Raw genomic sequence first — 24,793 nt, 5'->3', positions numbered from 1 at the left:
TTACTCTGCTATATTACATTCCCAAGAAAAAAAAAAAAAAATCAAAACTTTTCATCCTTCTAGGCCAATTTGTATTCTTCTACATATTTTTGGTAAAAAAAAATCGCAATAAGTATATTTTGATTGGTTTGCGCAAAAGTTATCGTGTCTATAAACTAGGAGAAAGATTTATGTCATTTTTATTTATTTATTTATTTATTTATTTTTCTAGTAATGGTGGCCATCTGTGATTTTTAGCGGTACTTCGACATTGCGTCGTACAGATCGAACCCCTAACTGACATTTTTGACACTTTTGGGGGGGGACCAGTGACATTACTACAGTAATCAGTGCTAAAAATATGCATTGTTACTGTAATAATTACACTGGCAGGGAAGGGGTTAACCTAGGGGGGGTCAAAGGGTTATTTGTGAGCCTAGGGGAGTGTTTTCTAACTGTGGGGGGAGGGACTTGTGAAATGATCATAGAGACCTGTGATCCTATATAGAAAGATCACAGGCGCTCTGTGATAAAGAACAATGGTCAGCTGTGTTTACAACAGCTGACCGTCCTCTCTCAGCGGGGAGCGATCGCCCGTCAGCACCACTCCCACGAACCGACATCCCCCGACGTCGAATGGCGCAGCTGAGCCAGCCTGCCACAGTAAATCTGCGGCGGGTGGTTGGCAAGTGGTTAATAAAGATAATGTAAACAGATCCCAAAAGGACTCAATGCAAAGGGCATTATATGCATTTTTTTTTTATTGTTTTTATTTCATTGTCTGAAATCATACCCATGGAATATTTCCATCTAGCAAGTGTTCTGAAAACGGAATCATTTCCATAGCCTTAGCAGTTTTGCAGCTCTTATAGCTTTTATGATATATTTTCAAATTATTTTTTTTGTCCCCACAGAAATCTAAAACCTATGCTACTTTTATTAACACTTTATATATCACATTGGGATCCGGTAATGGCTCATACATACCAAGCGAATTGGCTGTTCAAATGAAATGTTCTTACCCACTTGACATACAACTTAGCCTTGACACTGCAATTAATCCCATGGTTAGGTAAGTTATGTTATTTATTTATTATTATTATTTTTTTTATAGAATCATAGAAGCCTTTTGAAAGATCCATGCCATTTTCTGTGGTATGTACCCCTACAGATTGTACAGTAGATGCCAATACATGTACATTGCAGGGCACCACACCACACAGGGCATTGAGGTGCATTATTTTAAAAAGGTTAAAAAAGGCTCATATTATTTTTTGTGTCTCTTATACTATATTGGCACCCCATTTGTAATGCCAATCCAATAATGTTTACCCTCCTTCCTTAAAGATACCACTCCAGCTCACTAGGCATACAGGCTGGCCTTCACATGAATGGAGGGTCACTGAGCCCTCCTCACCATGGTTACATCAATCTGTATACCCGTTTACATAGTCGATACTTTAGTAGGGATATCCATACAAAAGGGAAGCCCCTTTAAAAGCACCAGTACCTGTCAGCTGTTAGCCCACTAACCCTAAGATAGGTGACTACATTGAGCAGGTTTTTATGTGCAACCCCCCTGCCCCAATGTATTCTGATAAAAAAAAAAAAAAAAAAAAAACCTTTACACACCTTGCTAAGGGAGTATGTTAAAATATTAAAAAAAGACACCTGACAAATTTTCACTACACTTTGTTGAGATAAAATCATTATTTACTTTGTTCACTGTTTAATTGAGCATATTTGAACCATACATATTTACTAAGGGTTCTTCTGGACTTCTCTAGGCTGTGGGATTCCCTTTAGCAAAAAATGCAAAAATATCCACACTAGATACACAAAAAATAAATATATGACAATTTAACAGCTGCTAGCACAAGCCAATAGACAAAAGCCAAAAACAATATAAATATATACAAAGTGCAGCCCTATCAGCATGAATAATATATAAATGACATATATGTGTAAAAAATGAATGAATGAATAATTGTGCATAAAATAAAAAGGGAATACCAAAAAAACATGCATTCAACTAAAAGTATATAAACGTCGTAAATTGCATAATTCACCAATGAAAGTCCATAAAGTTTAAAACAAAGTGAAAAAAAGAAGCGATTGAGTTAAGGATAGATTTCAGTGTCCCAGAAAGCATAATCCACGAAAGAGGTAGGTGCATGCATAAGGAGAGACATTTTCCCCAAATCCCCTGTGTAAATGCACCAACAATGGTAGAAATGGCAGCTTACCAGAGCGTGTTGGCTTCCAAACTAATGGAAAAACCAAATAAGCTTTGGAGAAAAATTTACCAAACACATCTGCATGGATACTGACAGTCCTGGCGTGCTCCAAATCAGAACTCATTACCAGTATGGACATGTGTGAAACATAAATCTCATACCATAATACTGTATTAAAAACAAAAGAGTGCACACATTTTTTTGATAAAAATTAGCAAGTAGACAATACTTGCACCGGCGTGCATTCCAGACCCTGCGATCAATCGCCACACATGACACAGCAGGAAACAGGTTGTACATCTCCTCTCCCCCTATGTCATGCCATACTTTTCCTTTTGTTGCAATTGGTATGCCCTTCCAGGCCCCCTTTTCCTTCCTCCCCCCACCACTGTTCATTTATTTATTTATTTCCATTTTTCTATAATGTACGTATTATTTTTATCATCAATGTCTGCCTTTCAGTGTTGTGTTGCATTGGCTTTTGATTCTGTATTATCATGTTTTATTAATGTAATGACCTTATGTAATCTTTAAATTGGTTCCTTCCCCCCCCCCCTTTTTTTTTAGCACAAGCGTGTGCCCATTGGTCCAGTCCCACATGCTTGTGTGTATGTTTGGGTGTACATGTGTTTTTTTGTTTGCCATACACATTGTGGTTTTTTTTGCCCCTGGGGCACCCTGGGGGGTAGCTTGGCCATGGCTGGGGGTCCACAGTAGGGTGGTGGCTGGATGGTCTGCCCTTGTGCAGCTTGGGAGCCTGTGTCTCTTGTCTCATCAATGTGGTACTGGCCTTCCGAGGACACTGGAGTTGACTGTTTCTTCCTGTCAAGAGGGTGGGCATTTACACAGCCGACTCACCCCCTCCTGATGTTTCCACGTGATCCCCAGGCTCTGGCTCTCTGCATACTTTGGCTGTCATGTTTTGGATACAGGAAGTGGCGGGTGGAATGCACGGCGTGCATTCCAGACCCTGCGATCGATCGACACACATGACACAGCAGGAAACAGGTTGTACATCTCCTCTCCCCCTATGTCATGCCATACTTTTCCTTTTGTTGCAATTCCAGCCCCCCCCCCCCCCCACTGTTCATTTATTTCTGATTTTAGAGGTGCTGTTATTTGAATACTTGTTGATTACTTTATTTGGGAAATTGTTAGACTTTGCCTTTGCTGGTGTGATCATTGTCTGTATCATTTTGATGCATTAAAGTATGGTTTGCCTTTACACCACTCCTATGTCCACCCACTTTTGGGAGAGGCTTCGAGACCATGTGACAAGCCCCTTCCTCCATATCAAATGTGTCAATGCATCATTATAGACTGGCTCTGAGGAAGAGGGCATCACCCCTTGAAACACGTCAGCCATTTGGAAGGTCCTCCAGCGTGCTGGACACTGTCCCAGTGACCTGGTTGCTATGTGTCCATTGAAGACTGATTTGCTTTTAAGATTTTTGTGTTTGTAAGTATATTTCTTTCCATTTTATTTTAATAAAACTCCACTTGGGTAATGCACAAGGTTGATGCGCCCTCTTTTTGTTCTTTTCACCTATTGACCTTGTCACCAAGGTCACCAGAACTAGTGTCCCCATTGGAGGATTTTCCCCTATGTTCCTGTTCTGGTGTCAACCCAAAATGTAGCATTTTCCTTTTCTTTCACCTTCAATAATAAAAAAATGTTTTGCCTTTAGTTATATTTTAAGTAACCTTTGTGCCTAAAATAAACGTTAACTGTATATGCAAAAAATGTAAAAAACAGCTCTGGCAGGAAAAAGGATAACCCCACCACCACCATCTTAAACACTATTATCTGAAGTTTGACTTTCTACTGTCGATCTTTTACCTACAGTGGTTCTAAAGCCTTAGGGTTTTTGCCTTAATGCATTTTCTGTAATAATGTTAAAAACATTCAGGTCTCCCCCCCCCCAGCAACCCCCCCCCCCCCTATATTTACCTGAGCCTGATCTTGAGATGCAGTGGCTCTCTCCACTCTCTCCATCCTCACAGGGTATAGGACATTGGCTCATGCTGCTGTCGATCAAATCCTATGATGAGGGGTTGGGGGGTAGGGCAAATGTCTACTGTCTGTGTCTATGGATGCAGGGAGCGGAACTCGGGATCAGCGGGGAGGGGCCAGGTGTGCCACCCCAGAAGAGGAGGATCAGCGCTGCTCTATGCAAAGCGATTACATAAAACAGGTAAGTATTACATGTTTGCTATTTTAAAAAGTTTAGAATGACTTTAAACTCCATTTATGTCCATCTAGGACTACCCTGTCCAGAAAGTGACAATTCTGAGGTGAGGAGCAGAACAAACAGCGTTTTCACCATATTGCAATTAGTGAGAGAAGAATGTTGTATGTATATCCATAGATGTCAATTTTTTTATTTTGCCCAGAGTTTGTTTATATTGCAATGGGACACATTGACAATTGTATGTAATAATTTAGTATAAAACATTTTTTTCTCTTTGCAGTATAATAAACATTGTCACAGAGGGCACTGGTCAATTTAAGATCTCCATGGCACTTTTCCAAGATGCCAGCTACACTCTTCCCTATCAAGCACCCGAAGTTCAGTTGTCAACTAAATCTTATCTGTATATTGGTGTCAATCTCGATGGGCCTGATAGTTCCCCGTATGTTGTGTTGATGAAAAACTGTTTTGGCACCCCAACAAATAACATAAATGATACTGTAAGATACTATATCATCAGAGACAGGTTTGTAACAGTTTAAAACTGATTGCACTGTTAATAAATGTTAATGATGATGAGGGCTCGTTAGAAGGTTTATGTATGACAGTATACAATTTGTGACAATTTTGAAAGGAGAAAAACAGGAAACAGACAGAGTACCATTATAGTGTTCAGTATGTATAGCCAAACCCATTCTTTTTAAGATTTAGATGAGATGTGTTGGGAAGGATTTGAATCTTTGTCAAGTTTGTGTCGTTACAAAAATGAAATTTGAAGTGCCACCCCACTGCTAAAAGGTCCAGATATGACATTATTCCAATAAACATCATGAGGACAATTGAAAGAGTAGCCAACATATTTTGGAGGTCTAAAAGTCCCTTTATCAGAATTTGAGATTGAATGGATCAGTAGTGAATTGGACTAAACAAGATATGGTCTTGGGAGTCTCCAAAAATTGTAATTGTGCCTTGACCAGCAGAAATTATTAAAATAATGGTGGGTTCTCACAAAGCATACTCTGAACAAAACTAGAAATGGAATTGGTACTGATACTAACCTAAACTAAAAAGTTTATTCATAAATTGTATCAAAAAACACATTGTAAATCCAATTTCTTTCCCCATCCCTCCCTAAACCACCCTGCTCAACCCCTGGATGGAAACGGCCTTTCCTCCCACTAACGTCCTCCCCTCCACACTTGGGAATAAACCACCCACCCAGACTGAAACCTCCTTTGTGGATGGGGGAATGCTAATTTAACTAAAAGAACTGACCTATGGTGACTTAATTGTTGATGGTACCTCTGTTGATATAAATACTAACACTCACTGGAACTGAAGATGTGGCTTGGATAAGTTGCAAAACATCTTCAACCTAAAAAAACAATATTGAATGGGACTAATTACCATTAGCTAATTGATACACCAGTGTCCTTAAGCAGGTCATAGATAAGTAGAAACACAAACAAAAATTCAGGTAGCTGGACCGATAGTTCGATTGTTACATAATTAGCGTGCCTGTTGTATCAGGCTATTTTTGTGCCACCATCAAAACTGAACAATTGAGCATGTTGGAAATTTTTTTCAGAAGAAACAATTTTTTTATCATTAAGAGGGGACATGTTTAAGAAAAGAATAAAATGTGCATGAGCAGAAGAAATTGATTGAAATAAATAAAACAAAATGTGTCTAAGTTGAAAATGATCAAAAAAAAATGTTGTACAAAGTTAAATAGTAGGTAAAGTTCAAAAAAGACAATAGTACATCCAGTTCAACCTGTGTAGATGTATGTGTGTCAGTGTTGATAATCATTTCCCATATCCCTGTATATTGTGTTCACTAAGATGCACGTCCAAGAGTCTCTTAAAAATATCAATACTCCCTGCTGACACCACCAATTGTGGAAGAGAGTTCCACCTCTTTATTGCCCTGACAGTGAAAAAATCCCCGCGCAGCTTAAGGTTAAACTGCTTCTCCTCATTATGTGGCCCTGTGTCCTCTTACACTCCCTGAGACTGAATAGATATTTTCCTATGCTTGGATCACGATTGAGGTATTTGTAAATCAATATCATATATACTCACAAGCATTTCTTCTCCAGCGAGAATAAATTTAGTACTTGTAGTTGTTCCTCGTAATTGAGGTCCTCCAATCCCCGTATTAATTTCATTGCCCTTCTTTAGACTTTCTTTTTAGCTCCAGCACATTCCTTCTGAGGACCAGTGACCATAACTGGACCAAATACTCCAGATGTGGCCTTACCAGAGTTTTATAATGTGGCAATTTTGCTGCGCAAATTCCTAGCCAATGGAACTATCACGTTATATTGAACATACATTTCTATTTTCATTCAGGCGATCATTTATTTTACTACTCATCTATGACCTGCCTTAATTAGTCAGAATCGCCTGGTGTCTAGTGTATGCTTATAGATCAATCAGTATCAAGTAGTATCAAGTAATTCTGAACTGATCAGGTACAATATATTCTGGGTATTTGGCCTACTTTGATATCTGTATTTGATGAATACTGTCCCACCACTTAATGCTGCTCCTTTTCTGAGAACTTCTACTTTGAAGTTTGTTGGGAAATTTACACTTCCGGGAGTATGGATCTCCGTGTTTCCTGTCTTTTTCACTAGTTCCAAATGCATGTCAATGTAAGATACAGTAGTGATTTTGAGGGACCCTTCTTTACAATGGAACAAGTTGAGCAGAAGGAAAATAAGTATTCAGCCTTTTCTTACAGTAATATGCTCTCTTAAAAATGTTTTACCACATGACCAGGTCTCTTTCAAGGTATCAAAAAAAAAAACACAAATGGTGTATTATAGCAGAACCATAGCGGCCTAATGGATTTTCTTCCTTTTGTTTAACAGCTGTTCTAGCAAGCAGGACTCCACCATCAGTGTTCCCATGAACGGTATTTCAAAAGAAGGTCGCTTTTCCTTGCAGTTTTTTAAGTATTTTGCCGGTTACAGCAAAATCTACCTTCACTGCCAGATAAATCTCTGTGATCTCACGACTGGCGATTGCACTCCTGTGAGTACAACAAATAGAGTTATCATTTTAAAATGGGTACAAATAATTTCAGGAATCCTAAAAAATTGCATGCACCATTTTTTATTTTAGTTAGTAAAGCCGGAAAAAACTCTTGCATGCAACTTCTAAAAAAGATTCTTCATACAGTATAACAGTAAGGCCTCATGCACTCTTGAGTTAAAAAATTTTGGTTTTGCAGGAGTTTGATGATTTTTTTCTCCCTCTAAACGTCCCTCCATGTTGGCCTATGCATCCATGCACACATAGGCCTTTACAGGAGTTTTAGAGGCAGAGGCATTTAAAGGCAGAAAAAAAACATCACTTGCGTATTCAAGAGAGGAGTGTTTTGGCTTAAAAATTGCCAAAATTAGCCAAATTCATCTAAATACACCTAAGCGCTAAATTAATATTCTGACCAATGAAAGCAATAAATGCCCAAGTGCTTGACGCGCGCAAAAATGTTGAATATGCATATTTTTGGAGCTGCTTTTCTCCAGGAGAAAATCTTTTACAAAAGCCCCAGTGCGCATAAGGACTAAGTATCTTTATTAATACATAATCAAATACTAAAACAAAGGCACGTATAACACATGCTTATTTAAAAACATGTTAATAAACAGATGTGGCAGTGGAGTGGTTCTACTTTATGTACTGTATAAAAATGAGTGTCCATCTCTGCAGCTGCCCAACACGACCCCTGTGAGCTAGAGCTACGAGGTGAGTCTAAAAGATTCAGTGAATGCTCTGATATCTGAACAGGAACATGGGCCAGGTGCGTGTGCATGCATATGTCTATCCAGAGAAACATCAAGAAGCATCACCTAGAGTGGAGTACACATGACCGTCAGGGAAAACTCACTGTGGGCAGTCAAACCTAGTCAGTGTGAGAGGTAGGCAATGCAGCAATGAGTGAACATCAAGTTCTGCTACAAATTGGGGAAAACGGCAATGGAGATGCATGCAATGTTGGTGCAAGCATACAGGATGGAAGCCGTGAGCAGAAAATGTGTTTACGACTGGTTCAAAAAACGCTTTTGCAACGGGAAGGAAAGAACTGGGAATGAGCCACGTTCAGGTCGGCCGTCAACAAGCAGAACCCCAGACATGATCGGGTGAGTGCGACAAATGCTGGCATGAGATCGGCAACTGACTCTACGATTGATGGCGGAGGAATTGGGCATCAGCAAGGACACGGTGCGCACCATCCTCCACGGAGATTTTGGTAAGCGGAAAATCTGTTCCCGTAAAAATGGATGGAAGCCTCTGGAGATTTCATTATCATGTATCACCAGGATGTTGCTGCATAACACGCCTGCACACTGTGCGATCTGCGCGGTGTACCTGTTCTCGATCATCCATCATACTCCCCTGATCCAGGGCCTGCAGACTTCTTTCTGTTTCCTCGTCTGAAGAGTGCTATGAAAGGGGTTCTGGGATTGATTCCTAAGGAGGCTTTTGCTGACAGTTTCCAGAAGCTTTATTGCGAAGAATGGTGATTATTTTTATTTTGAAGACCAATAGGTAATTTGCTTGTATCTTCTGTTTTGTTTGTTTTCTGGTATCATTCACTGAACCTTTAAGATACACCTTGTATATTTGATATATACTGAACAAAATTATAAACGCAACACTTGTATTTGCCCCCATTTTTCATGAACTGAACTCAAAGATCTAAGAAAACTGGGATTCATTCGTGAAGAGAACATCTCCAAAGTGCCAGACGCCATCGAATGTGAGCATTTGCCCACTCAAGTCGGTTACGATGACGAACTGCAGTCAGGTCGAGACCCCAATGAGGATGAAGAGCATGCAGATGATCTTCCCTGAGACGGTTTCTAACAATTTGTGCAGAAATGTTTTGGTTATACAAACCGATTGTTGCAGCAGCTGTCCGGGTGGCTGGTCTCAGACGATCTTCGAGGTGAAGATGCTGGATGTGGAGGTCCTGGGCTGGTGTGGTTACAGATGGTCTGCGATTGTGAGGCCAGTTGGATGTACTGCCAAATTCTCTGAAACGGCTTTTGAGACGGCTTATGGTAGAGAAATGAACATTCAATCACGGGCAACAGCTCTGGTGGACATTCCTGCAGTCAGCATGCCAATTGCACGTTCCCTCAAAACTTGCAACATCTGTGGCATTGTGCTGTGTGATAAAACTGCACATTTTAGAGTGGCTTTTTATTGTGGCCAGCCTAAGGCACACCTGTGCAATAATCATGCTGTCTAATCAGCATCTTGATATGCCACACCTGTGAGGTGGATGGATTATCTCGGCAAAGGAGAAGTGCTCCCTAACACCGCTTTAGACAGATTTGTGAACATTTGAGAGAAATAGGCCTTTTGTGTACATAAAAAAGGTCTTAGATCTTTGAGTTCAGCTCATGAAAAATAGGGGCAAAAACAAAAGTGTTGCTTTTATAATTTTGTTCAGTGTATATATACTATGTATATATATATATATATATATATATATATATATATACAGTATCTCACAAAAGTGAGTACACCCCTCACATTTTTGTAAATATTTTATAATTTCTTTTCATGTGACAACACTGAAGAAATGACGCTTTGCTACAATGTAAAGTAGTGAGTGTACAGCTTGTATAACAGTGTAAATTTGCTGTCCCCTCAAAATAACTCAACACACAGCCATTAATGTCTAAACTGCTGGCAACAAAAGTGAGTACACCCCTAAGTGAAAATGTCCAAATTGGGCCTTATAGCAACATCACATCACACCACACAAATCAGCAGTTGTCTTCTCTTGGTGGGGGGGCAGGCAGGTAGCAGCTATAGCAGCTGCTCACGATAATCGCAAGACAATCCAGCAAGCTGGTTGTATCCAAGTTGATCGATCAATCGGTACATTTAGCCTGCCCATTAACATTTTGAATCTAGGCCGATTCAGCAGGATTTGAATTGTGTTTTTACGTCCTAATAATATCCCGTAAGAATAATTTGCAAAGATGAAGACAATGTCGTTGACATATTGAAACATGCAATTATTTGTTAATTATGCAACTAGTATATTTTGGATGGATGGTAATTCTCCTTTGCTTTACACTACTGATCTAAATATTTTATGTGTTACAGTCATGCTCTGGTGCTAAAAGCAAAGCTGTAAAATCTGCTGATCAGATCTACAACATCAGTGTGGGACCAGTTACACTTCTGCCAGGGATATCAGGTAATGTACGTTAAAGATAAAGTGTGTGTAAACCTTCAAAATCAATGTATTTATCTTTAATTTACATATTTATATATTAAACGTATGTAGAGGCAATTGTTTTAACCTTTTCATGTCACATCTCCTGGCACTTTAGGAGGTTTAAGATGCTGGGAGGTGGGGCATGGCTTAAGATCATGTAAACGCTGTGATTGGATGTCACGGCAGTCATGTGATCAGAAAACAGTTAAACTCCAGTAACTGGGAGTGCGCAGGGTGCCTGCTCTCGGCACAGCGCTACTGATCGCAATTCCCATAAATATGCGGCATGTTGGCCCCAAGGCCCAGGCGCATGTTTGCGTGTGGCCGGCTCCAAGGGGTTAGGCTTTGAAAAGTGTAGGGAAGGGTAAGAGCCTTTTGGGGTTGATTTACTAAAGTCAAAGAGGCTGTTCAATTTGCAAGGGAATTCTCCCCAGAGCTTAGCTCGGATGATGGAACTAACCACATTCCCTAAGCTTACGTTTTTAATGCTGTCCTTCTGACCCATGTCACCAATGCAGTAAGTATTGGAAAATCCCAAACATTTTTTTGAGTCATTACCTGAGCAAGGTGTGAGGAAAGACCATTAAATGGTGACACCTGTTTAATTCTTAGTTTACACTTGCAGTTGGGTGAGGGAGGGTTGTAGAAACATGCAGATGGGCCACATTTTTCTGCCCTTCAACCACTCCCTCTAAGCTAGAAGGGTAGCCATATGGGGGTATACACATAACACAGCCACAATGCTGTCCCCACCGTCCCCCACAGTACTGATTTCTGAATGGGATTCACCATGTGAATGCAATGCACCTAGTGGTATGGGCTTTTAGAGGTCTCAGATCTCTGTGAATGAATAAGACTGCACAGCCAAACCAGTTTCTGACAGCTGCTGAATGGGATAAGAACCCTATAAGGGCATTTTGGTGGCAAAGTACCCCCCTCCTGTGTTGAGGGTAGCTGCCTTGGTATGGTTCTTGGGGCGCAAACTTATCCTTCCCTATCCTGGCCTGCCAGGCTGCATGCTTGGATAAGGGTCCGGTTTGGATTTTGAAGGGGACCTCACATTCATGCTAGAATTAAAGGAATTGTGTATTTTTATTGTTGGCTGGTAAACATTATGAAAACATTAAAATCACAGATTTTTGTGTTAGTACATATTCCCCAGGTCAGTGCCCAATAATCATGCCATTTGTTTGACAATCCATTACATATTAGCCTAGAAAATGGCCAACCCTGTTTTTAACATTTGGGTTCTATTGAATTCAATAGGATTCTGCACCAGAACTTTAGTAATATTTAGTGAACCCTCCCTGAACCAAACCCAGGTATGTTTATCTAAATGCCACCTCTGGAAGCAGCGATACTTTGTGTAGAAACATGCAGATGGGCCACATTTTTCTGCCCCTCTAAGCTAGAAGGGTAGCCATATGGGGGTATACACATACCACAGCCACAATGCTGTCTCCACCATCCCACACAGTACTGATTTCTGAATGGGATTCACCATGTGAATGCAATGCACCTAGTGGTATGGGCTTTTAGAGGTCTCAGATCTCTGTGAATGAATGAGACTACACAGCCACACCAGTTTCTGACAGCTGCTGCATGGGATAAGAATCCTATAAGGGCATTTTGGGTGCGGGGGGGGGGGGGTTCCCTTGGCAACCTGTTTCATCCTTTATATATAGGTGTAACATGTAACATGGTCATAGGACACTTTCACATGGGCGGCTAGGGGAGGGGGCTCCCCACCTAAATGCTAGGATTATAGCCTGACAGGTAGCACCGCCTGTTGAACCTGCCCAAAATCTCCGTTAAAAAAAGCTAATGTTCTGGAGGCAGCAGAATTGCTTCCTGAACACCTTCCAACCACCACTATACTGTCATCTGAAGCGTGATCCACCTCACATCGATTTTAAAAGGATGGTAATCATTGCCACCAATATAAAAGAAGCTTTAAAGATGGAATAAGCCTTTTAACCACTTGCCAAATGCATAACGTACATATACTGTGGCAGGTCGACTTTATTGCGTGAAATCGTATACCTGTACATAGATTTGTGCAATAGCCTATAGAGGGCGCTCGCGCTGCCGGAGACCCCACCACACGCTGATTGGACAGAGGGGGAGCCAATCAGCGGGTCTGCTGGACCTGATGTCTGCCGCCCACCTGCAATTGCTTCCAAGAGAGGCAGAACAAGGCAGATTGCTGTTTTGACAGGGGAAAAGATAGAGATCTTGTGTTTCTGCTAAGCAGAAACACAAATCTCTGTCTTCCCCCAGTCACAGTTAGCAAGCACCCCCTAGGGACACATTTAACCCTTTGATCGCCCCTGATGTTAAACCCCTTCTCTGCCAGTGTCATTAGTACAGTAAGTTACAGTGCATATTTCTAGCGTGAAAATGTCAGTTAGGTTTCCAATTTGTCCGTCACAGTGCTGTTCACAGTTCTTCTATAAGTCACAGATCGCCGCCATTACTAGTAAAAAATCAAATAAATAAAAATTCCATAAATCTATCCCCTAGTTTGTAGACGCAATAACTTTTGCGCAAACCAATCAATGTACAGTTATTTGGATTTTTTTTACCAAAAATATGTAACAGAATACATATTGGCCTAAATCAGGGGTGTCAAACTCTATTTCATCGCAGGCCGCATCAGTATTTTGATTGCTCCCAAAGGGCCGGTTATATCTGTAAGGTTAGATGTCCAGAGCACCCCGCGCTTCCTTATACCCTTACATGAGATTTCAAGATCCCCCCACCATCATAAGTCAAGAGTTACCCACCCTTCCTTACATCACAATGCAGCCCCTTACCTGGTGCTACTGCCAGGAAGAAGATGAGGGTGCATCTGGGAAGAAGAAAGTGCGAGGTCTGGAGGAGGACCAGAGAAGGGCTGGAGTCCAATTACAGAGTCTGCTGAATGCTGAGACCAGGGGAGGCAGAGACAAGGTGATGTTGTGGCTGCACAGAGAGGTGCAGGATCTGTAGGAGGAGTTCTGCCCTCCTCTCCGCTGCAGACTGCTGAGAAGGAGGGGGGGGGGCAAAGACAAGCCTTTCTGCAGCAGCACAGAGAAGCACAGGATATGACAAAGGAGTTCTGTCCTCTGCTGCTGACGACTGAGACAAGGGGGGTGCCGCAGCTGCATGAGAGGTGTGGGGGCCACATGAAATGGCCTGGGAGGCCACATTCGGCCCGCAGGCCTTGTGTTCGACACCTGTGGCCTAAATTAATGAAGACATTTTTTTTGGGATATGTTTTATAGCAGAAAGTAAAAAATATATATATATTTTTTTTTCAAAATTGTCGCTTTTTTTTTGGTTTATAGCACAAAAAATAAAAAATGCAGAACAAATGCCACCAGAAGAAAGCTCTATTTGTGGGGAAAAAAGCACATCAATTTTATTTAGGTACAGCATTCCAAAACCGCGCAATTGTCAGTTAAAGTAACGCAGTGCCAAATCGCAGAAAATGGCCTGGTCCTTCCAGTCCATAAGTGGTTAAAGAAACCAATTTCCTACAAGGTAAAAGAAAGTGATCCATGCAGCTTTAGAACCACTGAAACAATTTTCAGGCAGCAGAAAGGGCCCCCCCCCCTCTGCCGTCCCGGCCTGCTTCCTTTACCGCACTATCCTGAATGATCGGTAGCCTGGTACTGCTGCCACTGGGATCTGTAAAGCACTTGGAGGGTAGGAAGGTACATTCATACCCGCCAGGGGCGTAACTACAGGGGTTGCAGGGGTTGCAATTGCAACCGGGCCCCATGCTCCAGGGGGCCTGTGCGGCTGCCCTGTACACCTGGATAGGAGGGGCGGCTGGGGCAGCATGTAGAGAAATCACTGTCCTCCTTTTTCCTCCTGTAGCTGCAGGAGGAAAATTGAGGAGATTGGTTCCTCTGTATGCTACCCCCGCCACTCCTTCTATCCAGTTCACTTGTGTTCAGCTGAATACAATTAAAATACCAAAAAATAAAAACTACTGACACCAGTGGTTGAACTTCCAGGATTGCAAAGGTCACACTTCCACCACTGTGGGGAGGCCCCAAGATGGCAGGAAGGGGGCCCACTGCAGAACTTGTGAAAGGGTCCCGCTGTGGGACCATAATAAAGGGCCCCGCAACAAGAGTAAAGGGCCCCGGATCAGTGGGAAGAGCTCCAGGCTTGAATGGAAGGGCCCCAGCCAGGGGTCCGGGGGAAAATTCATGGTTTCTTGCACCGGGGCCCTGAAGGTTCTAGTTACGCTTCTCGCCGCTTCCAGTCACGTCAGAGAGGATTTCTTCCAAAAGTAGCTTTCAAACTTTCAAATTTCAAACTTTCTTTCAAAAGTAACTAGCTTTTGATCAGATGCTTTGGAGAACAGTGGAGACCTAGGATCTCTCCATAAAGAGGACATGTCCTGGCCCATGCTATTACATGGGATGTTTTTCAATTAAGTTTCATTTCAGTTTAATAAAATAAATAATAAAATCATTTAATAAAATGTATTGTGCCCCATGCTCACACGCAAATGCAAACTCACACATAAGTCCCCCATGCATAGGTAAACTGTGATCGCACCACACATGTGAGGTACTGACACGGATACCAGTGTGAGAGCAATTATTCTAACCTCGGACGTCTTGTGTAACTGAAAACCGTTAACTTGTGAAGGCTTTTAAAATATCTCCATGGAGAGTTTTAGGTACCGTAGTTTGTTGCCGTTCCCTAGGTGTACAGGCAATTTTAAAGCGTGACATGTTTGGTATCGGTTTACTCAACGTAACATTGACAAGGTGGTGCAGATTCCACATAGATTTGCAAATGTTATGCAACTAAAACCTCTGTTAAAAAGTAGCGTAGTGTTTGTTCTTAGGTATGTACCTGTATATTTATTAACTTTTTTTCCCCACAGGCTATGTTTTATTATTTTACTATTTTACTAAAATGTTTTGGCATGGAGGAAGTGAAAAAAGCAAACCTTGCTAGATAGTATAATGTATTATTTAAGGCAAAAAAAAACAGATAGGAGTACATGGTTTCCTAATACTCTACTTTATGATTTTTTTTTCAGTAAATGTGCAAATATTTTATTTATCATATAATTAATAATGATGAAATTCTTAAAAACTAGATATTGCCATCAAAAACTATTGTAAATGCTTTAGCCTATATGTAAGCCAATTAGAACTTTTTAACATTTTTATTTGTAATGATATCTTATAAGTAATCACTGTAATTGATTTTTTTTTTTTTTCTTCACAGCTTCCTCCTCTGGCGTAGCCGGTAAAAGAATTTACTATAAACTTTCCTGCAATTTGTTGTCATTTGTAGCATATAAGAATGCTTAAAGAAAAATACTTTTCACCTTATGTTTCTAGCCTTGGAATCTTATATACAAACACACACATGTACAAGCACACACATGTTGAATCCAAATAGTGCATTGTCAAACAAATAATACCCAAATAAAATAATAAAAAAAAGCCCTTTTAGTACAATAATATACAGTAGCTCACAAAAGTGAGTACACCCCTCACATTTTTGTAAATATTTTAATAAATCTTTTCATGTGACAACACTGAAGAAATTACACTTTGCTACAATGTAAAGTAGTGAGTGTATTGGATGTAAATTTGCTGTCCCCTCAAAATAACTCAACACACAGCCATTAATGTCTAAACATCTGGCAACAAAAGTGAGTACACCCCTAAGTGAAAATGTCCAAATTGGGCCCAATTTGCCATTTTTCCACCCGGTGTCATGTGACTTGTTAGTGTTACAAGGTCTCAGGTGTGAATGGGGAGCAGGTGTGTTCAATTTGGTGTTATCGCTCTCACTCTCTCATACTGGTCACTGGAAGTTCAGCATGGCACCTCATGGCAAAGAGCTCTCTGAGGATCTGAAAAATAGAATTGTTGCTCTACATAAAGATTGCCTAGGCTTTAAGAAGATTGCCAAGACTGAGCTGCAGCATGGTGGCCAAGAACATACAGTGGTTTAACAGGACATGTTCTACTCAGAACAGGCCTCGCCATGGTCGACTAAAGAAGTTGAGTGCACGTGCTCAGCATCATATCCAGAGGTTATCTTCGGGAAATAGACATATGAGTGCTGCCAGCATTGCTTCAGAGGTTGAAGGGGTGGGGGGGGGGTCAGCCTGTCAGTGTTCAGACCATATGCTGCACACTGCATCAAATTGGTCTGCAAGGCTGTTGTTCCAGAAGGAAGCATCTTCTAAAGAGGATGTAAAAGAAAGCTTGCAAACAGTTTGCTGAAGACAAGCATGGGATTACTGGAACCATGTCCTGTGGTCTGATGAGACCAAGATAAACTTATTTGGTTCAGATGGTGTTAAGCATGTGTGGCAGCAGCCAGGTGAGGAGTATAAAGACAAGTGTGTCTTGCCTAAAGTCAAGCATGGTGGTGGGAGTGTCATGGTCTGGAGCTGCATGAGTGCAGCTGGCACTGGGGAGCTACAGTTCATTGAGGGAACAATGAATGCCAACATGTGGTGTGACATACTGAAGCAGAGCATGATCCCCTCCGTTCAGAGACTGGGCCGCAGGGCAGTATTCCAACATTATACGACCCCAAACACACCTCCAAGACAACCACTGCCTTGCTAAAGAAACTGAAGGTAAAGGTGATGGACTGGCCAAGCATGTCTCCAGACCTAAACCCTGTTAGGCATCTGTGGGGCATCCTCAAATGGAAGGTGGAGGAGCGCAAGGTCTCTAACATCCACCAACTCCGTGATGTCATCATGGAGGAGTGGAAGAGGACTTCAGAGGCAATCCGTGAAGCTCTGGTGAACTCCATGCCCAAGAAGGTTAAGGCAGTGCTGGAAAATAATGGTGGCCAAATTAAATATTGACACTGTGGGCCCAATTTGGACATTTTTTACTCAGGGGTGTATTCACTTTTGTTGCCAGTGGTTTAGGCTGTGTGTGTTGAGTTATTTTGAGGGGACAGCAAATTTACACTGTTATACAAGCTGTACACTCACTACTTTAGATTGTAGCAAAGTGTAATTTCTTCAGTATTGTCACATGAAAAGATATAATAAAATATTTACAAAAATGTGAAGGGTGTACTCACGTTTGTCAGATACTGTATATTTACAATAGTATCCTCAGTTTTTGCAGTGACATTGCTCAATTTTGATATTTGTACAGCTGAAAATATTTTATACACAAATATATAAATATGTCTGCACCCAAGTGCATAAAAACTCCTTTCTTTTAAATGTAATCGACAGAGTGCTTATTCTACTTTTTCACAGTGGACATCCATCAGTGATAGGCCAAGACCTTATCCAAGATTTGACTCCTCAGTACTTAAGTAGCTCAGATTGCTTTTATAGATGCAATTGATATCCTTTTATGTTTGTCTTGTTGAAAATAAACTGCTCCAAGATTCTCCCAAAACAGACATTCATAGATGAAAGAAACAAGACTCCATATTGTAAAAACATGTTTTTATTTATTTATTTTTTTAAAAAAAGCTATAGTATGACATTCACATATGTTGGTGCACAGACCTCACCTAAACTCAGTAGCAGCCAAACTTCCGACTTACGACATGCATGCAAGATGATGTTTCTGCTTCCTTCTCCCTACATGTGTTGTCACAAGGACGTCATCAAGGCTATTATTCTTTTAAAAGTAAAAACATTTTATTCAATGGAGACCTGTTTGTTTGTCAAACACTGTCTATTTGGGAGCATCTTGGAGTAGTTAATTTACTTATGAAGACAAATCTAAAAGGATATTAATTGTTTCTAGACTAGCATATTACTGGTATTACTCTAGTACTGAGGAGTCGAGTCTTAGGTGAGTTTATGGTTTATCATGGTAGGTTTTGATGGCTCACTGGGAAAGTGGGACAAGAACATTAAGGATTACATTTACAGGAAAATGTTTTTTGTGCATATGGGTGAGTATTTTATACATTAATGACCTACTCCATATGACCTTTTCTAGTATTGTAAGGGTCAAATCATGGTTGAGTTCTCACCAGATCATTGATGAAGGCTCCCCCGGAAAAGGTGAACATTATATATACTTAGATTTTTTTAGCTGGGTATATTAATTGTAAGAATCGGCATTAAAAGGGGAACTTTTCAAGGATGTAGTCTAACTGAAAGATAATGATTTATGTTTACCCTCACATAGGGTTGTTTCTGTTAATTACAGCCACAAATCAATGAACAACTCTCTGGCTATTTGGGCGCCCAGCTTGTTCTGGGTAGCATCTTTGCCCATTCAAGCACCATCTCACTTGCTAGACAGGGTCGTTTTGACATATACTGTATGCAATATATCAATTTGGTTAGGGAGTCTGTCTAGAGGGCCAGACAGGCCTGGACATATCAGCACATCAAGAAGATTCTGAAGCAAGATTTCCCATATCAATAAAAAAAAGCTACACTGATATCGCTGAGATCCTGCTTCAGAATCTTTTTGGTGGGCTAGTTTTATCATTATCACTGGTTTATGTACAGTACCAGTGTTAAGCCATGCAAAATTGCCTATGATTAGCTGTGCAGTATAGTTTGATGAATTGTTTGGCCTTGACACATGCCCAGTGTGTTCTTAGTAGCAACCATATCCACAGGAGCGCTTTCTGACTTTGTGGACCAAACCCATTTGGTCCACAAACTCATGAGTCCTTTTACTGCCACAACTGTCATTATCTCCACACATTTTCACAGTGACAGATGGCCCTTCTGTCACGAAACATACTATTTATTTATTTATATATGTGTGTATATGAATTTGCTTTTGGTGTACATACATAAAAAGGAGCACCTTATCCAAAAATATTTTCTTTGAAATATTCTTGTGAATATTTATTTTTAACTATGGTATATACTGTATATGTTTACCTATGTGAATCACACTGCACTATTTGAATTTAATATTTGTGGAAATTGCACTATATAGGGGAGTTGCGTTATGTATAGATTATCATTCATTTAGATGGATTGTTCCCTTATTAGCACAGCAGCTCTACACTTTTTTTTGCTGCGATGTAGAACATTAGTGAGAGCCATTATCACACAATGGAGATAGCTACGATTTTTTAAAAAATGTGGGCAGGGGACTACAGGTAACACATGTAAGGTTATAAAGAAATATTGTATATGGAAGAACAAAATAAATAGGCTTTTGAGGCACCAAAGATTTTTTTAAATGATAGCCTAAGTTTAGTCAAAATAAAAAAAAAAAGACCAAAACATGACTTACCATTAATATGATGTATAAATAAAATTCAAAAAATTTCCGCGCTAGTGTGATAAATGAAACAATGATAAATGTCTGCAGCCAACACAGAATCAACCAACAATGACTCAAAATAATAATAAACCATAAAAGTGTGGCGCTGAAAGTATAAATCACAATAATGATGAATAGTGTCCAAATGAATAAACAACTAATAATCACAATAATGTGCATATAGGAAAAAAAAGAAATAAAATTGTGTCCAAATGAATAAGTCCCAAAGAAAAACTGATGTGAAGTCAATTCATAAATCCGCATGCACAGTAATCCAAGGGGGAATTCTTCCCGTGACACCAAGGGTGTGTGGAGGAAAGGAACACCTCTGTGATGGGGTAAGAAAAGCAGCTTACCAGATTTCAATGGCTGCTCAACTTAATGAGTCAGCCTCTCCCAGCTTTTAATCAAGACCACTGAAGATCTGATGTTGCATGGATACTTATTCAGTACAGATGGACCACCTCTTAAAATACGTTAAGGGATCAGTACAGGATAAACTCTCCTCAATATTTTCCAGCAGTCATAAATGAATATGTAGGGAAAGAGAAAACGAAGCCCATAGCGTGATCCCGTTTAAAATACAATCTTATTTATTTAAAAAAGGTACTCACAATGTGGCATGAATAAACAGGCATATCGATTGGTAATACAAGGGATGGAAGTGCGGCGTCCCGCAGACTGTCCCAGGTAGTAGGTAATGAAGGCCGGCGAAAAATTTCAAGGGGCGTGTGGACGTTGCGTCTGGAATCGCCAACGTTTCGTCTCAATAGACTTCGTCTGGGCGTGATTCCAGACGCAATTCACACGCCTAAGTACCCCCAATAATCAGCTTATTGGCCGTGGAGTCCGCAGCAACCCATCTATAATTGGCTATGGCGACGAGCGTCTACCAATCCGCAGTATGCGGAAGCGACACTCGTCTGCCAATCCAGTGTCAGCATGTATGCAGTCGACTGTGGCGACTAACGTCTCCCAATCCGCAGTGGGCGGAAGTGACGCCAGTCAGCCAATCCGGTATCGGCAGGAAGGGATGTTCATCATCCCCTGGCGGAAGTGGCCCGACCTGCGTCAGCCAATCAAACGCCGGAGGAAGACCACGTGACCAAGCAGCAGAGAAATAAACAACATAAAGCATATCGCTCCTCCCGTATCTGATATTAACAAGGGAGCGAGCATTTAAAAAGCATATATAGTGGGAAATGTGTACGATATTACAAAAGAGCACATGAAAAGAAATTTATATAATTATAATGAATTTAAAAAGTCTCATGATATATGATTATAATGGGATGTCTGATGTGTTCCTTATGCTGCTGCCTCCTGGATTCCTTGACATCCAATTTTGTATTTTGGCTAAACCTAGTCTTTAATCAAATCTTTATTTTTTTTAAAGAATATAGTTGTAATCTTTGTGTACCTTATATGGCAGTTTATTTTGCTCTTCCATACAGGTGCATCTCATAAAATTAGAATATTATCAAAAAGGTAATTTATTTCAGTAATTTAATTCAAAAAGTGAAACTCAAATAATTTATATAGACGTGTTATGCACAAAGTGATATATTTCAAGCATGTATTTCTTTTAATTTTGTTTATCATGGCTTACAGCTAGTGAAAACTCAAAATTCTGTATCTCAGAAAATCAGAATATTACATAAGACCAATAAAAAAATAAGGATTTTTAATACAGCAATGTTGGCTTACTGAAAAGTATGTCCATGTACAGTATAGTATGCAATCAATACTTGGTCGGGGCTCCTTTTGCATGAATTACTGCATCAATGCCGTGTGGCATGGAGTCGATCAGCTTGACAATACCGCACAAATTTCCTATGTGGTTTAGGTGAGTTAGCTGGCAAATCAAGCACAATGATACCATGATCATTAAACCAGGTATTGGTATTTTTGGCGGTGTGGGCAGGTGTCAATTCCTGCTGGAAAATGAAATCAGCATCTCCATAAAGCTGGTCAGCAGAGGGAAGCATGAAGTTCTCTGGAATTTCCTGGTAGAGGGCTCCGCTGACTTTGGACTTGATAAAACACAGTGGACCAACATCAGATGTCATGGCTCCCCAAATCATCAATAAATGTGCTAAATTTTGCATTTCATTTGGAAATCAATGTCCTAGAGCCTGAAGGAAGAGTGGAGAGGCACAGAATCCAAGTTGTATGAGGTCCACTGTGAAGTTTTTACACTTAGTGATGATTTGAGCAGCCATGTCATATGCTGGTGTTGGTCCGGTGTATTTTATCAAGTCCAAATTCAGCGCAGCCCTCTAGCTGGAAAATTTTAGATCACTTTATGCTTCCATCTGCTGACCAGCTTTATGAAGATGATGATTTCATTTTACAGCCCACCTGCCCATACTGACAATAATACCAATACCTGATTTATTGATCATGGTATCACTGTGCTTTATTGGCCAACAAACTCACCTGACCTAAACTCCATAGAGATTCTGTGGGGTATTGTCAAGAGGAAGATGAGAGACACCAGACCCAACAATGCAGACGAGCTGAAGGCCGCTATCAAAGCAATCTGGGTTTCCATAACACCTCAACAGTGCCACAGGCTGAGCGCCTCCATGCCACGCCCCATTGATGAAGTAATTCAGGCAAATGCTGCCCAGATCAAGTATTGAGTGCATACTATACTGTACATAGACATACTTTTAAGTAAGCCAACATTTCTGTATTAAAAATCCTTTTTTCTTATTCGTCTTATGTAATATTCAAATTTTCTGAGATACAGAATTTTGAGTTTTCACAAGCTATAAGCCATAATCATAAAAATTAAAAGAAAGAAATGCTTGAAATAAATCGCATCTATATAAAATATTTGGGTTTAACTTTTTTTTTATTGAATTACTGAAATAAATTAACTTTTTGATGATATTCTAATTGTATGAGATTCACCTGTTCATCAAACAACTGAGATAGAAACAGAGGATAAGGACAAGTCACATCACCAGAAGGTTGTACCATGTGAGCCATCAGCAAATCAGAGAATTATGAATCTAAACTAATACAATATACTGCCTAGCTTTGTAGAATGATAGAGCAAACGTTTAAAACATGTTAGGTTTAATTGTCAGATGAAATGTTTTGTATTACTCCTAATTAGGAAACAAATGTATGTAGCGCTAACCCCTGTAGGAGCCGCTGAAAATATGCCTATTTCCCAGTAGTTGTACAAGATGAGGACAATAAACTTCCTTTGGTAGAATTGAAGCAAAAGTCCTTGCAAAAGCAAACTGTTGACTTGGCTTTGAAGTAGGAGTAGCTAAAGGCACAAAAGCCTCTTCGTTAGAGCGGATACAGCAGAGTCCTTTCACAAAAAATTAGATTAGACTGAGCTATTCAGGACACCAGTCAATGTCCCCTTTTCACATATACAGCTGACTGCCTAGCACCAGAGGGGTGGCAGCAGAACAAATGTCTCCAAGATCTCTCCTATTGTCTTTACTCACAAAATGTCCTTGGGTGTTGGTTGCCTCCTTCCATAATCCATGTGACCCCTTTGTCGTGTAATTTCAGTCTAGATCCTCAGAAGACTTCCAGCTGAGGCCTCACGAACAGCGAGGACATGGCAGGATAGCCCAAGGGGGCAAGCAGCACCCCTTAGGCGGTGTTCCTCTACTATAGGAAATGACCTGGAAGCTCTGTGTCTCAGACTATTTATACAGACCCAATGCAGCCATCCTTTCAGGGATTGGCCAAGACTGTATAAATATTCATGCTGCCTTGCTCCACATCTAGAAAGAGATGTACACCGCTCAGGCAGTTGGAACTTCACAGCCAGCTATGGGTGCAGGACCTCGGATCGTTACCGCAAACAGGATACAAGAAAAATGGTCGCACACCAAGCGATGGCTCACTCTGAAAGGCTTTATTGAACAAGGATGCAAGGTACAGCAAAATGAATGGTAAACATGTTTCACATGACTCACAGCGTGCTTGTTCACATGCTGTGAGTCGTGTGAAACATGTCTACCATCCATTTTGCTGTACCTTGCATCCTTGTTCAATAAAGCCTTTTATCGAGAGCCATCGCTTGGTATGCGGCCATTTCTCTTGCTTCACATCTAAACAGATCCACAGTTCTCCAGAAAGCATAGAGAGCAATCAAAATTGCATAAATGAAACACTGAAAAGGCCAGAATAATCAATAAAGCTACACTAATTACAGTGAGCACAACTAAATATGCCTAAGAACAAAACAGCAGCTCCACTGAATACAATGTGCCCGAACTAAATTTACCTAATTCTAGCACCTATCTTAGAGGATGCTACATGTATTTAAAAAAATGTACACTTTATAGAGTCAGCACAAAAAAAAGCAATTAATTTATAACATTTGTGTTACTATTATTATGCTGACACGAACTTCTGTTTTTCATTCTATTTCAGGAGCTCCTTGCGCTGTTCATCTTTTACCAACTTTTTTTATTTTTGGAAGATTCCTTATGTCATACATATAAATATAGTCTTGTCATGTACAATTTTCATGTGTTTTGACAAGTTATTATGTAGGACAATGAAGCTGTTGGGTTATGTTGCAGTCATAGATCAGTAACAAACTACAGTCACAATTGATCAAAAACAGTTTCTTACCTATAGATATTATACAACAATTCCTCCCAGATATTCATCTCCACTCCTGCAAATCCAAAGGTATCACCCTTCTGTCCCACTTCTATAACAACCATACTATATACACTTTTGAGTCCCTTCGCAATAGATTTCTACTTCTCTTATAAACAGTACGTACTGTATATGCCACTTTTATGGTAAACACCTTTTACCTTCCTATGTTTAAATAGATGCCCACATCTACTGATTCCTCTCTGATAAGCAATCTACCTCAAAGGGT

At 40.3% G+C, this 24,793-nt stretch overlaps 1 protein-coding gene across 1 annotated transcript in view; it reads left to right on the top strand.

Moving 5' to 3' along the window:
- LOC309551301 (uromodulin-like) overlaps positions 1–24,401 on the top strand; it is a gene marked incomplete at its 3' end in the record, with an annotated part of 100,047 nt that extends 75,646 nt beyond the window's left edge. Inside the window, 6 exon segments of the mRNA XM_082251832.1 lie at positions 894–1,051; positions 4,689–4,934; positions 7,287–7,449; positions 10,546–10,639; positions 15,902–15,922; positions 24,331–24,401. Coding sequence (XP_082107958.1) covers positions 894–1,051; positions 4,689–4,934; positions 7,287–7,449; positions 10,546–10,639; positions 15,902–15,922; positions 24,331–24,401 — 753 coding nt within the window.
- Between the last annotated feature and the right edge of the window lie 392 nt (positions 24,402–24,793).

This window comes from Pelophylax lessonae (assembly GCF_965119305.1).
Source record: "Pelophylax lessonae genome assembly, chromosome: 3".
NCBI classification, from domain to species: Eukaryota; Metazoa; Chordata; class Amphibia; order Anura; family Ranidae; genus Pelophylax; species Pelophylax lessonae.
The sequence above is the reverse complement of the archived record's forward strand: the minus strand, read 5'-3'. Positions and strand labels throughout refer to the sequence as shown.